This window comes from Vespa velutina, chromosome 10, assembly GCF_912470025.1.
Source record: "Vespa velutina chromosome 10, iVesVel2.1, whole genome shotgun sequence".
NCBI lineage: Eukaryota > Metazoa > Arthropoda > Insecta > Hymenoptera > Vespidae > Vespa > Vespa velutina.
In genome coordinates, this window is record NC_062197.1 from 1,626,073 (window position 1) to 1,641,072 (window position 15,000).

Sequence of the window (15,000 nt, forward strand, 5' to 3'; positions counted from 1 at the left end):
AGAACGTATTGATTTTTCTTATCTTCTTAGAAAGCATGATGTTCATGGATATTTATAACTATATATGAAGAACAAATTCAATTTTTTTTTCTTTTTTCTTTTTTATATATATATATATATATATATATATATAAATTCGTCAAATACTTGAAGGATCGATCGATCAATAGGGACATTTAAATTTCAATAAATTCGTCTTTTCAATTCTTGAATAAACAAAACAATGAATTAAAATAATATCACTTATCCCGTACGTTTAGATCAGAAATTAATGGCAATTAAAATGATTGAACTCGTTTTTCTATATATAAAAAAAAAAAAAAAAAAAAAAAAAAAAAAAAATAGTTTCATTAATACGTACGTATAAATTATTGCAAAGTCAAATAGAGAAATCGAAAGATACTATATTATTACGCCTATGGGCGTATAAAAAGGGAAGGGAGAGGATATGTGAGGAGGGCTAAGGAAAGAGTGACGTTAGGTATGCGTTGGCACAAGAAAGTGAGTTGTCCGACGTGAGTTAGCCGACGACGCCATTAATTTACCGGACGATTTGGCCCGATTAGTGCCGCCAAAGTCTTCCAAGACGAGTGAGAAAGAGTAAATGAGAGAGAGAAAGAGAGAAAGAGAGAGAGAGAAAGAGAGAGAGAGAGAGAGAGAGAGAGAGAGATTAAGAGAGAAAGAGAGAAAGAGAGAAAGAGACGTTTTAGACGAAGTAAACGCAAGACGATGAAAGGAAGAAGGAACTTTCTGCGGCTTCCCTTTGAACGGTGACGTAATTGCAAGGAAGCAGCCACTCCTCGCGAATCCCTCTACTTGGTTTTACAAATGGATCCTTTTAAATGGACCGTCGTCCGTCGCCCGAATGGTCCCCCCTTTTTTCCTCCCTCCCTTCTCCTTCCCCCCCCCCACCCCTTCTCCCACACTCTTCTTCCTCTTTACCCTTACCTCTTTCCTGATCCAACGTTTTATGTTAATGTACCACAAGGGATTGTTGGCCCTTTCATACCTCACGATAGGGAATATATTAACGAAGCTCTCCTTACGTTCGATAAATGGATGAAATAAATGGACGCGATTACGTCATTTGGTACTTTCAGTCTTTTATAGAGAGATCAGTACGAAAATGTTTCTTATCAGGCGATTTTAAAAATCAATTATCCTTTATGGACCTTTATTATTCGTTATGTCGTAAAATGGACGTGTCTAGAAACTTTTTTGATATCTGAAAAAACAAAAAAAAAAAAAAAAAAAGAAAAAAAAAGGAGAAAAGAAATTGATCTTTTGGAAAAGAATTGTTTTTCTTTTCTTTTTTCTTTTTTCTTTTGAATTTTTTCATTTTTAAATTAGTACATAGAACAACGATCGATCTTAATTTTATTCAAAAACGATAAACGATAAATTTTTTTTTCTTACGAACGATCGATCGCAATCTCGATTATTTCGAGGACGTTCTTAAAAATTGATTTTTCGTTGAAACGAAATGATTATGTAGGTATGTACATATCCAATATGTTATATACGTAAAGGATGGGTTTGGAGGTTTTCGAAATGAGTTGAAGTATCACGGTGGGAGTGAGGACTGGAATGATGGGAATGGGGTTGGGTGGGAGACGTTTACGGCACCGATGGATTTATAATGCCATAACATAATACATATATAATAGAAAGCGTTCCGAGCGATACGAATTACCTTTTACGGCCGTCAAGTCGTAATATCTCGAGTTATGAAAGGCAATGTACGTTTCTCGAATAATGTTATGTATGTATGTATGTATGTATGTATGTATGTATGTATGTATGTATGTATGTGTGTGTGTGTGTATGTGTGTATGTATGTATGTATGATGTATGTACATACATATATACATACGTCGGGTCTATTGTATTATATAAGATGAACAAATAGATACTTCCTCTCTAAGGAAAAACCTTTTCTATGGAAGACTTCAAATCATTATTATTATTATTATTATTATTATTATTATTATTATTATTATTATTATTATTATTATTATTATTATTATTAATGATAATGATTATATTATTATAATTAATTATATAATCGATAATAATAAAAAAATAGTATTAGTGCCATTATATAACACGGGTCGATAATTCATAGACGTTAGAAATGGATTTTCCTCGATGAAAAGAAATGAAAATAAAGTAGTCAGACAAATGGACGTCCTATTTACGATGCATCAATTCTCGAAAGTTTTCTTTGAAAGAAAAACATTAGAAAACCTATTAACCTATAAAGGATTATATACGATATAAACAGATTGATCTTTTGTTTTCTTTTTTTTTCTTTTCTTTTCTTTTTTTTTTTCTTATCTAATAATCGTCATCAATTTTATATATTCCCTTTAATTCATTAACCATCAGGAATGACGTGGTGTTCGCAATTGTTACGAGAAGAAAAAAAGAAATTAAATGTTTCGTTGTCGTTCGTTGTTACTATTTAGAAAGAAAAAAAAAAAAAAAGAAAAAAGAGGAAAAGGCAAGAAAAAAATAAAACCATCTTTTGTATCCTAATTTATCGTTTTATCGATCAATTAATTGATTTATCTATCATAAGTGTATCGATCGATGGAAAAAAAATTTTTCATTGTTTTAAACTGCTCGATAAAACATAACACGAACGAACGTCAGAATAATTTATGATATTAACGATTAGGAATGAATGATCGAGGTGACAAAACAGTTTTCTATATTTTTTTTTTCAATGATCCTTAAGTATTCTAACAAACCATAAGTCGTTAATTAAACGTCGCGTGTACTCGACAAAGTTCTCGTCGGAAGATTTATACTGGTCGCTGACCCTTCCTTCTTTTTTTTTTTTTTTCCCTTGACCATTACCTTTCAATGACATTCCCTTTTCCTTTTCCCTTATTATATTGGTAACATTAGTTTAGAACACTCACACATAAAGTATTATGTCTCTTTATTGTAAATTCTTATGTCCTTTTAATTGATTATTTATTTAGAATGACGCGGAATCGTTTTCATTTTTCAAATGACTTAACAAATACACATACAACATACACACACACACACACACACTCACACAAATTTATTCCGTCTTCGTAAAAACCATATATATATATATTAGGTTGGAAACTATGAAACGGGCGGTTTTGTTTAGTTCTTTATTTTCATTCAACGCCCGTTTCATAGTTTCCAATATAATATATATAAAGAATAATTATTATATTTAACATATAACATATTTTCTATTAAATAATTTTTATTTATATATAATATTTTAATTGTATAAATAAATATTATTAAAAATTATTTATTATATAAACACACACACATACACACATATATACATATATGTTTATACAGTAAATAATATTCTATATGTCATATACATATTTATATACATTTCATATTCATATAAATAATTATTTATATATAATATTTAATTTATATATATATATAATAATATTTTTATAGTGTCCGGTACGTCGAACAAAAAAGAGGAAGAGACGACGGTGGTGGCCACGTCGGTTGGAGTCACGGAGGAAAGTGGTGTCCTAGGCACGACAAGGTCCAAGCCAGGCAACGATCCTGGAGGAGGTATAGACTTATTAGCAGCCCTGCAGCTGCACAATACTACGCGGCAGGGTGTCACGCAGGTACCGGGACTGGTTAGACTGAAGGCAGCTTATTATCTGCAGGGTGAGTAACCAACGTCCATGTGATCCATGATTAAAAGAATACCGATTGATCTCCATCGGTGCGTTAAATCTTCCTAGTTCGGTCGTGCGGAAATTCTAGTTTTATATATATATATATATATATATATATATATATATATATATATATAAAACTAGAATTTAAAAAAAAAAAAATATATATATATATATATAACAATTGTCAGATCTTATCTACAATTTTTTCTTTTTTTTTTTCAATTAAACATTTCAACATTCATAATTAAATTTTTTATTCTCTTATTTTAATTTATTTCACAAAGAATTATCGACTATCGAAGGGTGTGATTTTGATATGTGTGTGTGTGTGTGTGTGTGTGTACTAATAACAATCTTCTCTCATACTCGCTCTTTCTCTCTCTCTCTTTCTCTCTTTCTGTCTATTTCTATCTCTTTCTCTTCCTTTCTCTTTCTCTCTTTATCTGTTCTCTTTACCAAGGGCTGGGATATATAAATCTTAGGGTATAATTTATCGGAGCACACCCTTCTGCTATTACGTTCAGGGATGTCTAACAGCGTAACGAATTTTACGAGGAACGTACATTCTCTCTTTCAAGAGACGAAGAGAGTGAGAGAAAGAGAGAGATAAAGATATTGGAGAAGAGAGAGAGATAGAGAGAGAGAGAGAGAGAGAAAGAGAAGGGTTCCAAATACCAGCTTAATTTGCATACCGCAAAAGCTATTTCTTCGGTCTAACGATCCTCCCCATTTACTATATCTCCAAATAATTAATATCTTCAAAAGGATAGAACGATAAATTCCTCATAAATTACAACCCTTTATATTCGAATATTTTTCATTCGAGTTACATTTTATTACAACTTACCGAAGATTAAATAGTGCATATTAAAATATTATATATAACGATTTTATCGTACATATACATCTCGATCCACACACACCCTCCTCCCTCCCCGCACACATACACACACATACACACTCAGACATAAGTACAGACTATAATAGTTAGTAAAGTTATTGATAGCAATATAATTGAAACTAATACGAGTTTTTAACAGAATAGTAGATAGTTTCGTAACCGAAGTCATTTCCGTTCCTTTCCTCTCGTTTAACGGGCTCTTTTCCTTTCATCATAATAGTAAGCACTAGCATAATGATCACGTAAAGCTTTCTAGTTCCTAGTTTAATCGATATTACGAAAGGTCAGTTACGAAGGACTTTCGACGTCTTGTTGCTTGGCAGACACCGACACTGAGTTATATAATACCCATATATATACACATATATATGTATATACATGTATATATATATATATACTACTAGTAGACCGTAATGGAAAGAAAGGTTATTTCCCTTTCGAGCTATATTATATGAGAATATGAAGTATTGATCATTCGACTTGAATTTTTTCTTTTTTTTTTTTTTTTCTTTTTGTTATTTTTTCTTTATTTATTTTTTTCTTTCTTTCTTATTGTTTTTAATAAAACTTTATCGCTTGAACTACTTTTACTTACGTACTACTTTTACTTACGTACTACATTGACTACTTGTCTTATATCTCTCTCTCTCTCTCTCTCTCTCTCTCTCTCTCTCTCTCTCTCTCTCTCTCTCTCTCTGTCCCTATTTCTATCTCTCTTTTTTATTTTTATCGAAAGTAGTAGGAACCAACAATACCGACGATCCAAAGGGTGGGCGATCGGTGCAACGTCCTCGAAAAAGCAAGCAAGCAACATAGTTTTTGTTCGTTCCTATCGGACGAGCTCATTCGCAGGGGTGTATCGTACTTATACAGAAAAGGGGCCAAAAGAAATTTCAATTAAGTTCGGAAAGAACCCTCGGGATATATCCCCTCTCTAGAATATTTTTTCATCGTAAAATCTAACATCATAGAAAACATTGAGAGTTATTTTTGTTCCCATTTTCTTCTTCTTCTTCTTCTTCTTTTTTTTTTCTCATTTTCGAGAGAAGGGCTCTCTTCTCTTTCTCTTTCTCTCTGTCTTACGCGTAACATAACTAATTCAGATTGAATAAATAAATAAATAAATAAATAAATAAATGAATGAATGAATGAATGAATGAATAAAATAAAGTAAAGTAAATCAGAGTAAAGTAAAAGAAAAGATTGGATAGGATAGGATGGAAAGAAATTTCGTTTACAGATTTCAAAGGGTAAAGGGAATCTTTAATGTTATATATCAAAGCAATTCGATTAACTTGACGTAGAGGCCAACTGTCCATCTCACTTTTCCTAGATTTTCGGGATGGTTTAATGGAGAAAATGGAGAAAACGATGAGAAAGAGGGAAATAATAGTTGGCCGATGTCGGGCACATAGTCCCGTGTCAATTTGCCAGAGCTTAACGCGTAAATCCCTTTTTCTCTCGGAAAGAAAAGGGACGTCCTTCTCTTCTGTGACAGACATAGAGAGATAGAAAGAGATAGATAGATAGAGAGAGAGAGAGAGAGAGAGAGAAAGAAATCATTCTTCGAGGGGCCACGTGTCAAAGTTTTCCCAGACGCGTACGGGAAATAAGATTTTTAGTGATGTTAGTGAGTTAGAAAGAGAGAGAAAGAGAGGATAGAATAGAAGGTGTGCGTATTATCTGTTGGTTTTGAGGGTCGTCAAGCTGGGAGCCAATTCGTGAGCCCTTTTGTACAGCAACAAACGGGGAAATGGGTTTTCTGATCTCGTTTGATCGCCCACGAGACAACTGTTGTTGTTTTCCTTTGATACTTTCTCTCTCTCTCTCTTTCTCTCTCTCTCTCTCTCACTTTCTCTTTCTCTTTCTGAGATCGATACCAAGGTATTGTTCGAGAAGAATACCTATCGTCGATTTAGTTTACCCATTTGAAAGTATAAAAAAAAAAAAAAAAGGGAAAGAAAAGAAGCCTGTTAAAACTTTTCTTTAACGATTATCAAAATATATCTATTTATTGGCAAGGAGAAATATTTTTCCCTTCTTTTTTCTTTCTTTCTTTTTTCGTTTCATTTTTCTATCCGAGATATTATATAGAATCGTTTTTGTTAAATAATCATTATTAAATTAATCGTCATCGTGACAAGTGAGAAGGAGGATATAAAAGGATAAAAATTGGCAGAAAAATAATTCGAAATAGTCAATAAGCTCTCTCTCTCTCTCTCTCTCTCTCTCTCTCTCTCTCTCTCTCTCTCTCTCTCTCTCTCTCGGATGAAACCGAGCACCGATAGCTTTTGGAAAATGAAAATGCACATGCGTGACTATTCGTGCGTAATGATTTCCTTCGAGACGAGTCTTAGAAGAAAGAAAGAGAAAGAATAAGAGAGAGAGAGAGAGAGAGAGAGAGAGAGAGAGAAAGAGAAAGGGAGAGAAAGAGAGGTAAGTGTAAAGGATATACACCCTTTCGTCTCGGTCTCTCACACCCTATATACATGGCCGTATTTCGTATTAGATTATAATTAAGCGTGGTCACGAAAGTAATTACCTGGCTGGTTCGTGCCTGACCGTATGTATGTCCGTTTGCCTTTTCGACGATCCGCCGACGTTCACTGTGCTCCCTTTGGAAACGGTAAGGGTTATAGAAAAGAGCCCTTCGAAAGAAATCGACGGTTTATTATCGAGCTAGGTGTAATGTTACTTTATGCGTACCGGCGGTGCATCTGAAATACGATCACGTTCGCCTTTCGATGCAAGAAGCCTGTTGGCGTGTCCCACCTTCTTTCTATCGTCGCTTTCTCTCTCTCTCTCTCTCTCTCTCTCTTTCTATGTATTTGTGTGATAGTATTAACACGAGTATTACTTGTACTTTTTCATAGGCGACATCCTATATACAGTCGGGAATAAAATTGGATCGTTTATCATGCGGCGTATTCTTCTTAATTACATGAATATCTTTTTTCTTTACACACACACACACACACACACACACACATATATATATATATATATAAAGAATATTGCATTTGTATTTTTACATCTTATAAAAAATGCTTGATATTTTTATCTTCCAAAAGAAAGATAGAGAGAGAGAGAGAGAGAGAGAGAGAAAGGAGCTGATATTATTTTCTCGTATCGTAAAGAAAAAAAATTATAGGCCATGTGTAACGAATAATAGAACGATATTTGTTATTTTAATTTAATGAACCTTTCGAACAAGTGTATATACAATTTTGTCACCGACTGTATGCATCTCTGTGTGTAGGTAGATATACAGATACCAACCTTTACAACCCTACTTCTCTCTCTCTCTCTCTCTCTCGCTTACAGCCCCCGCATAGGTCTGTCATAGCGCCGATCGTTTGCACGGCGCACGTTACACGCGTGCCTTTTAATGACACGCTGTTGTTCAAAGCCAGAGAGAAGGTAACCGACCGGACGAAGGTAATCGAGACATCGAACGTGTAAAAGGAGCTCCTACCACTTAATAATGCCTCGATGAAGTATCCACCGAAAGAGAAATAGATGAAATTTAATTGATTATACTTGGCTCGCTCACGTTCGTTTCATCGGAGTTTCAAGTTCCAAGTGAAGAAAAGAAATTTGTCCTTGGTTGTATAAAAATTAAAATCTTTGAAGTAAAATCTTGCAAATAGAGAAAGAAAAGGAAGAAAATATTAGAAAGAGAAAAAGGAAATAATAAATATTTCAATCTTCAATTTCTTTATGCACATTTAATATCGCTAACGATTAAATGATAATAGATTTTCCTTCGTTGATACATATATACATAATCGATAAATCGAGATAAATTCATAATTTATTTTATAAAATTTCATTTCGATAAAATTCATTGCTATAGGACGAGCTGATAGATTATTTAACAAACGAGAACGTACCACTCCGATTATATTATTCTATCGAATTCGAATTATTTTTATTCGATTCCCAAAGATCAAACCTTTCTTTACTTTCGAACCTTCCCCTCTCTCTCTCTCTCTCTCTCTCTCTTTCTCACACACACTCTCTTTCTCTTATATTATATCACATTTTTTATCATATTCGATCGATTTAAATACCACGTTGAAATACCACAAGTATGGAATTGAGCGTCGACATTATCGGCAAGTTTGATCTCGTTTTTTTTTTTTTTTTTTTTTTTTTTTTTTTTTTTTAACGATCCACGATGATACCAATGTATACGTTTTCATTATCGCGGAAAAAAGAGAGAGAGAGAGAGACAGAGAGAGAGAGAGAGAGAGAGAAATAGAATAAAGAGACAAAGGTATTATTTCCTTCGAGCCCGGAAAAATATTGTAGGGCTAACACGAGATTTGAATTGAATTTTCGCGTGTTACAAATGCGATTACGTAGACCAACGAGCACAAATCTCACTTTCCCAGGTCGAATTCGTCGCTACTGACAAAATTTGGTCACTGTTCTATATATCAAAGTACCTAAAAGAGAGATAGAGATAGATAGATAGAGAGAGAGAGAGAGAGAGAGAATCGTAATCTCTTTTGCAAAAGAGTCAATAACAAAAGCTACTCTATTTCCACTCGTAACACTCATCGCAGTTAGATAACTTTTGGGTTTCATCAGCCAGCGGCGATTTTAGTCAGCATTTCGCAAAACGTTTGTTGTAAACTTTTCGACCATTTTTGCCGGATCATAAAGGAGATATTATTTATGATACTTTAAGAGATAGAAGAAAAAAGTTTTTTCCAAACGAGATTTGTAATTCTTTTTTTCTTTTCTTTTTTTATTTATTTTATTTATTTTTTTTTTTTTTTCTTTTTTTTTATTAATTCACAAAAGTCGTAGAGCAAAGTCAGTGTTATTTCGAACGAAAGATTTTTAAGGTTGCAACGAGCAAAATAATATAACCAAGTAAATAACTGTCGTGGCACTGGTTACTTGTTAGAATGAAATTCTGCAAATTGTTGTATCGCGTGTTTGACGGTAATTCGCTTCTATTTTTATTTTCCCCATTCATGAATATTAGAATTTAAATTATTTATATAGAAGTAGTCTTTTCCCCATTTTGTTTTCTTCGTCTTTTCTTTTATTCTTTGTTCTTTCTTTCTTTCTTTTTTCTTTTTTTTTTTTTCGTCATTGAAAAGTAAAAAAAAAGTAAAAACTTTCGAAGAATTATTTGCGAGAATGAGATCGTACTATTTATCGATTTATCGATGGATCGATCGATTCGATATGAAAGTACCGGCCGACCAATAATCATGCATTACTACTTTCAGGCGAGGAGAGAGAGCTCCGACTCAGCGAGGCAAGTTTCAAACGAGCGGCTGCACTACTCCGGCGGGTTCCGGAATTTACTATAGCTGCTGCTTTACGCCAGGAGGAGGCCAATTCCGGAACTATCGTCGCCTTTTCACACGGGAACAATAGGTACATATAACGTGATATATTCTAATATCTTCCTAGATTAATATCAATGAATTAATTCGACCGAATTATAGTTCGTAATCGCATTAATCTTTCTTTTCGTTATTATGATTTATGATTATTTCGTTTCTTTTTCTTTTTCTTTTTTTCTTTTTCTTTTTTTCTTTTTTTTTTTTTTAAACGATCGTTAAGCATAAAAAAAAGGGAAAGATAAATCGTCAATTGTTGTTGATACGTGCGCGATTGAAAAGAAAGAAAGAAAAAAAAAAAAAAAAAAAAAAAAAAAAAAAAAAAAAAAAAACAACAGTTGACCCGAAAGTTCTGACCGGTGTTGGCACGCGAGAACGAGATGAACGACGTATTAGTCCATGTAGTTTTGACCTGGCTGACACAAATTGTACATATGTAGGTAAAACACGTGCAGTTATCATGTGGCAAATTAAAACGCTGCACTTGTAATGTCGTCGAAAGTCCGACGCTTGAGATCACTTGAGACCACCGTGTTTATTCGATACAATTTGCATAAATGAATTCTAACGATTTTTAACAGGACTTAGACACATATATACATATCTCTGTTTATTTCTTTTTCATTTATTCTTTTTCCGTTTTTCTTTCTTTTTTTTTTTTTTTTGTTTTTTTTTTCTTGGTCTTCTTTTTGTTTTTTGCTCTCATTTAAACGTCGAATTAATTTTCAATTTTTCATTTTGCCTTCTTTAACGTTGTTGAGTCTAAGAAGAAAGACATTATTTAACGTCGTACGTCTTTTGTACGATTAAAAGGAATAAATAAAGAAAAACAAAGAAAAAAAAAGAAACAAAAAAAAAAAAAAAAAAAGAAAAAAAAAGACGAAAAGAAAACAAAAAAAAATTCTTCTTTATAGATCGTTATCGTTATTCATAAAAAAAAAAAAAAAAAAAAAAAAAAAAAAAAACAGATATTTGGAGCTGCAGAGCAGCGGGCGCAAGGACGAATTGCGACTTCATTACGTATCACGCCGTGACGGGAGTGTCCACGCCGAGGCATTTCCTTTTCGACTGGCCGACGGCGTCTGGCACAGGGTTGCCCTGAGTATAAGCGGCTCGCAGGTCGAGCTACTCGTCGACTGTCACCCTCTTTACAGGCGATTACTCAGGCCAGGTCCACCAGACACTAATTTCACTCTACCGCAGCTCCAACTCTGGATTGGTCAGAGAAATGCCAGGCACTTTCTTTTCAAGGTAGTTTTAAAATTTCTTTTTTACGACATTGTTGTTGTTGTTGTTGTTGTTTATTTTTTTTCTTGTATGTATCCATACATAAATATACATTATATCAGACAATCGAATGAATCGTGTCAAATGTCTTGACAAGACATTTAATTAAAGCTCGTATGATTATATTGTCATTATTCGACTGAGATCATTATTCTGTGAAATTTTCGCAGGGTGCTTTGCAGGACGTCAAGCTGGTACCAGGACCCCATGGATATCTCTCGCAATGTCCTCAGCTCGATTCGTCCTGTCCGACCTGCGGACAATTTTCTATGCTCCAGAATACCGTCGAACAGCTCATGCACAATCTCAACGAGTTAACGCGTAGGGTTGGTAGAACGAGTTTCTTTTATTTTCTTTTTCTTTTTTTTTTCTTGTTCTCTTTTTTTATATCTTTCCTTGATGAAATTCTTTTTCTTCTTCTTCTTCTTCTTCTTCTTCTTCTTTTCCTTTTTATTACGTTCATTGTATTGCGCGCTATTATCGACGTCCTTCCTTTCAGCTAGCCGCTGCAGAGGGCAGAATAAACAAGGTCGAAGAGTGCGAGTGCCAAAAATCTTGCAGGGCAAATGGTACAGTTCACGAGGATGGTGCGACCTGGGAAAAAGGTTGCCAACAATGTTCTTGCGTTCATGGTGAAATCGAGTGTAGGCCTACACCCTGTGCTCCTGTCACCTGTAAAAATCCAGTCATTCCTCAGGAACAATGCTGCCCGATTTGTTTAAGTGAGTTAACACGTCGACGTTTTACATTTGCCAACTAAACATTTTCAATCATTAATTACGATTCATTTATTTATATATATATATATATATATATACATATATATTCGACAGAACAATGTTATCTTCACGGTGTGATCTATGATCACGGTGTGAAGGTCTCACCGAAGCAGTGCGTCGAATGCGACTGCTACGACGGTAGCTTCACCTGTCAAAGGTTCGACACAGAAACGAGATGTCCACCACTGCCGTGTCCGCCCAGCGAACAAATCAGCGTTGCTGAGGAATGTTGCAAGTACTGCCCAGGTAGAAATGTTAATCTCAAAGAAAATATATAAAAGGAAAGAAAAAAAAAAAAAAAAAAAAAAAAAAAAGAGAAAAAAAAAATAAAAGGAAGAGAAAGGAATCACTCTTCTTTTACAGTAACTTTTCTTTCGGGAGGAGGGGGAGGGGGGAAGGGTGGGGGATAGGGAAAAAAAAAGAAAAAAGAAAAAAAAAGAAAATCACGTGTATTTGTATTTAATCGAATAGAAAAGAGAAAAAGTAAATAAATAGATAACAAAATGAAACAAAAGACGAAAAGAAAAAAGGAAAGACAAAAAAGAGAGCGACAAAAAAAATGACCAAAAAATAAAAAAAGAAATAAAAGAAAAAACAAAACGAAACAAAACAAAACGAAACAAAGGGAAAAGAAAGGAGCAAAAGCATTTTAGGAACATTGAAACTTTCCTGACTTTTTTTTCCTGCACGTCAATCATTAAACCTCTAATCAAATCTCTAACCGCCTCTTCATCTGCCTGGCTAATCCAATTTAACCAGGGGTGGACTACTGCGCGAAGGGCCACAAGTGTCATGCTAACGCGTCCTGCCTGAATCTCCAGACGACCTACGCCTGCCACTGCGATATCGGTTTCCAGGGGGATGGTCATAACTGTCACGGTACCTAACGCTTATCTCTAACTTACTCGCATGTCAAATCGAACGAAAACGATGCGTCGAATAATCACATTAACCCCCATTTCTATATCGTTAACGATCATTAATTAACGGGAATAACATTCTTTTGCATGGCAATCTTCTCGATGATTAACATACCAATTTCTATTTCCTAATAATTGAAATTTCATGAATTCTAATCTGTCTGATCGAAACTCAACGTGAATGTCACGACGCGATAGACGGAAATCGAAGGGGTTAATGCCTTGGGCAGACACATCGATGAGTCCATCGTCTAGACTCGTTCAAAAAGTGAGCAACCTTGAGATTTAGAAGGTCTATAAGGAACAATGTTTGATCAATGCTCGTCGTTCCTTAATCTTCTACATAGACGTGGACGAGTGTAAGCAGCAAGGTGGATCGGAAGGTCATCATTGCAACGCCAATACCAGATGCGTCAACGTGATCGGCTCTTATACGTGCGAGTGTCTTCCTGGTTATCACAGAGTCGACAAGTTCAATTGCGCTGAGTTGGACGAGTGCGTTACGGGACATCACACGTGTGACGAGCACGCGACCTGCGTTAACACTGCCGGCAGTTACTACTGCGTTTGCAAGGACGGTTATGCCGGCGATGGGCACACGTGTAAACGTAAAGTATCCTTCCTTAAAACATTATTGATTCATCATTTTATTTCTTACATCGATCAGCAAACTACTTTCTCATCCACCTTCGTTCTTCTTATTATCGTTTTCTTATTTCTTCTTTCTTTCCTTATTCATCTATCTTTTTTTTTTTTCCTTTTCCCTTTTCATTTTAGCTATTTGCAATCAGACTTGCCAAAATGGTGGAGAATGCGTAGCACCGGGTCGGTGTTCTTGCCGAAGGGGATACATCGGTAACAGCTGCGAACTCGACTTGGACGAATGCGCCAGCGATCTTCACAGATGTCATCAATCATCGAGTTGCTTCAATATGCCCGGTTGGTATTATTGTCGCTGTAAGCCCGGTTATAGAAGCGCCCTACACGACAGCACACAGGGCACTCAATGTCTCGACATCGACGAATGCAACGACCATACGATCGAGAGGAGGCACACGTGTCATCCCAGCGCAAAATGCGTCAACACCGAGGGTGGTTACGCGTGTGCCTGCCCAAGGGAGGATAACAACACGGACGAAGAATGTAGATTGAGTGAGTCCATTCTCTTAATCGATTCGAAACGAATTCGATCGTATTTAAATTCGTAAATGTCATTTAATCTTTCTCAGGTTGTTGGTTCGAGGATAGAGAAGTTGAAAACGGCGATACATTGGCACCAGCGGGGAATCCATGCAGACGTTGCACATGCAACGACGGCGTGATAACCTGCAGAGAGCCAATATGCGATTGTAGCCTTCCTGGAAGTCGAAAGGACAAATGTTGTCCGCAGTGTGACCCTGCTGCGTCCTGCAGACATCAGGAACTTCATCATTTGGTCTTTAGAAGCGGGGAGCGTTGGATATACCAATGTCAAACTTGCGAGTGCCTGGTAATGAAAAAAAACGAGTGGAAAATAATTACCTCAATTAATCAATTAATTATTTCAATTATTTTTAATTATTTAATAGTATACACACACACACACACACACACACACATATATATATATATAATATGTTTATACCCGGCAACGATATTTGTGTCCAAGATATACATGTATCATTGATTTCAGTATGGCGAAATCGATTGTTGGCAAATGGAGTGTCCACCGGTGACCTGTTCGAATCCAATAACCGAGGACGGCGACTGTTGTCCTCGCTGTGAGGACGATCCTTGCGCTCGCGAAGTAACCTTGAACGGTACATCTCTGTCGGTTCTTAGTCATCCAAGGCCATGCAGTTACGCGGGCATAATACACGACAGTGGGAGCTCATGGCAGGACCCCCATGACAAATGCACCACGTGCGAGTGCAAGGTAAGAAGGAAGAGGAGGTGGAGGATCAGGATCAGGCACGATCGCGTCCTAGGAACGAAAGATTCGATCGTCGGTCCTTTTCCCCTGCGAGGGCCCTTGAACGGTGAAAGGCTAGGATATTGGGGGAT

General features: G+C 35.5%; 1 protein-coding gene across 7 annotated transcripts in view; it reads left to right on the forward strand.

The window, feature by feature from the left end:
- LOC124952385 (protein kinase C-binding protein NELL1-like) overlaps nucleotides 1–15,000 on the forward strand; it is a 71,059-nt gene that overhangs the window by 47,491 nt on the left and 8,568 nt on the right. For 3 of the 7 annotated variants that reach the window (XM_047502190.1, XM_047502192.1, XM_047502194.1), the window contains exons 2-12: nucleotides 3,466–3,690; nucleotides 9,855–10,005; nucleotides 10,886–11,222; nucleotides 11,429–11,584; nucleotides 11,758–11,980; nucleotides 12,092–12,283; nucleotides 12,797–12,916; nucleotides 13,305–13,565; nucleotides 13,735–14,109; nucleotides 14,187–14,446; nucleotides 14,630–14,872. In XM_047502190.1, coding sequence (XP_047358146.1) covers nucleotides 3,466–3,690; nucleotides 9,855–10,005; nucleotides 10,886–11,222; nucleotides 11,429–11,584; nucleotides 11,758–11,980; nucleotides 12,092–12,283; nucleotides 12,797–12,916; nucleotides 13,305–13,565; nucleotides 13,735–14,109; nucleotides 14,187–14,446; nucleotides 14,630–14,872 — 2,543 coding nt within the window. Of the gene's footprint in view, nucleotides 1–3,465; nucleotides 3,691–9,854; nucleotides 10,006–10,194; nucleotides 10,408–10,885; nucleotides 11,223–11,428; nucleotides 11,585–11,757; nucleotides 11,981–12,091; nucleotides 12,284–12,796; nucleotides 12,917–13,304; nucleotides 13,566–13,734; nucleotides 14,110–14,186; nucleotides 14,447–14,629; nucleotides 14,873–15,000 lie in introns of those variants that run through there. The other 4 variants (XM_047502191.1, XM_047502195.1, XM_047502197.1 and 1 more) reach the window with 3 other exon arrangements.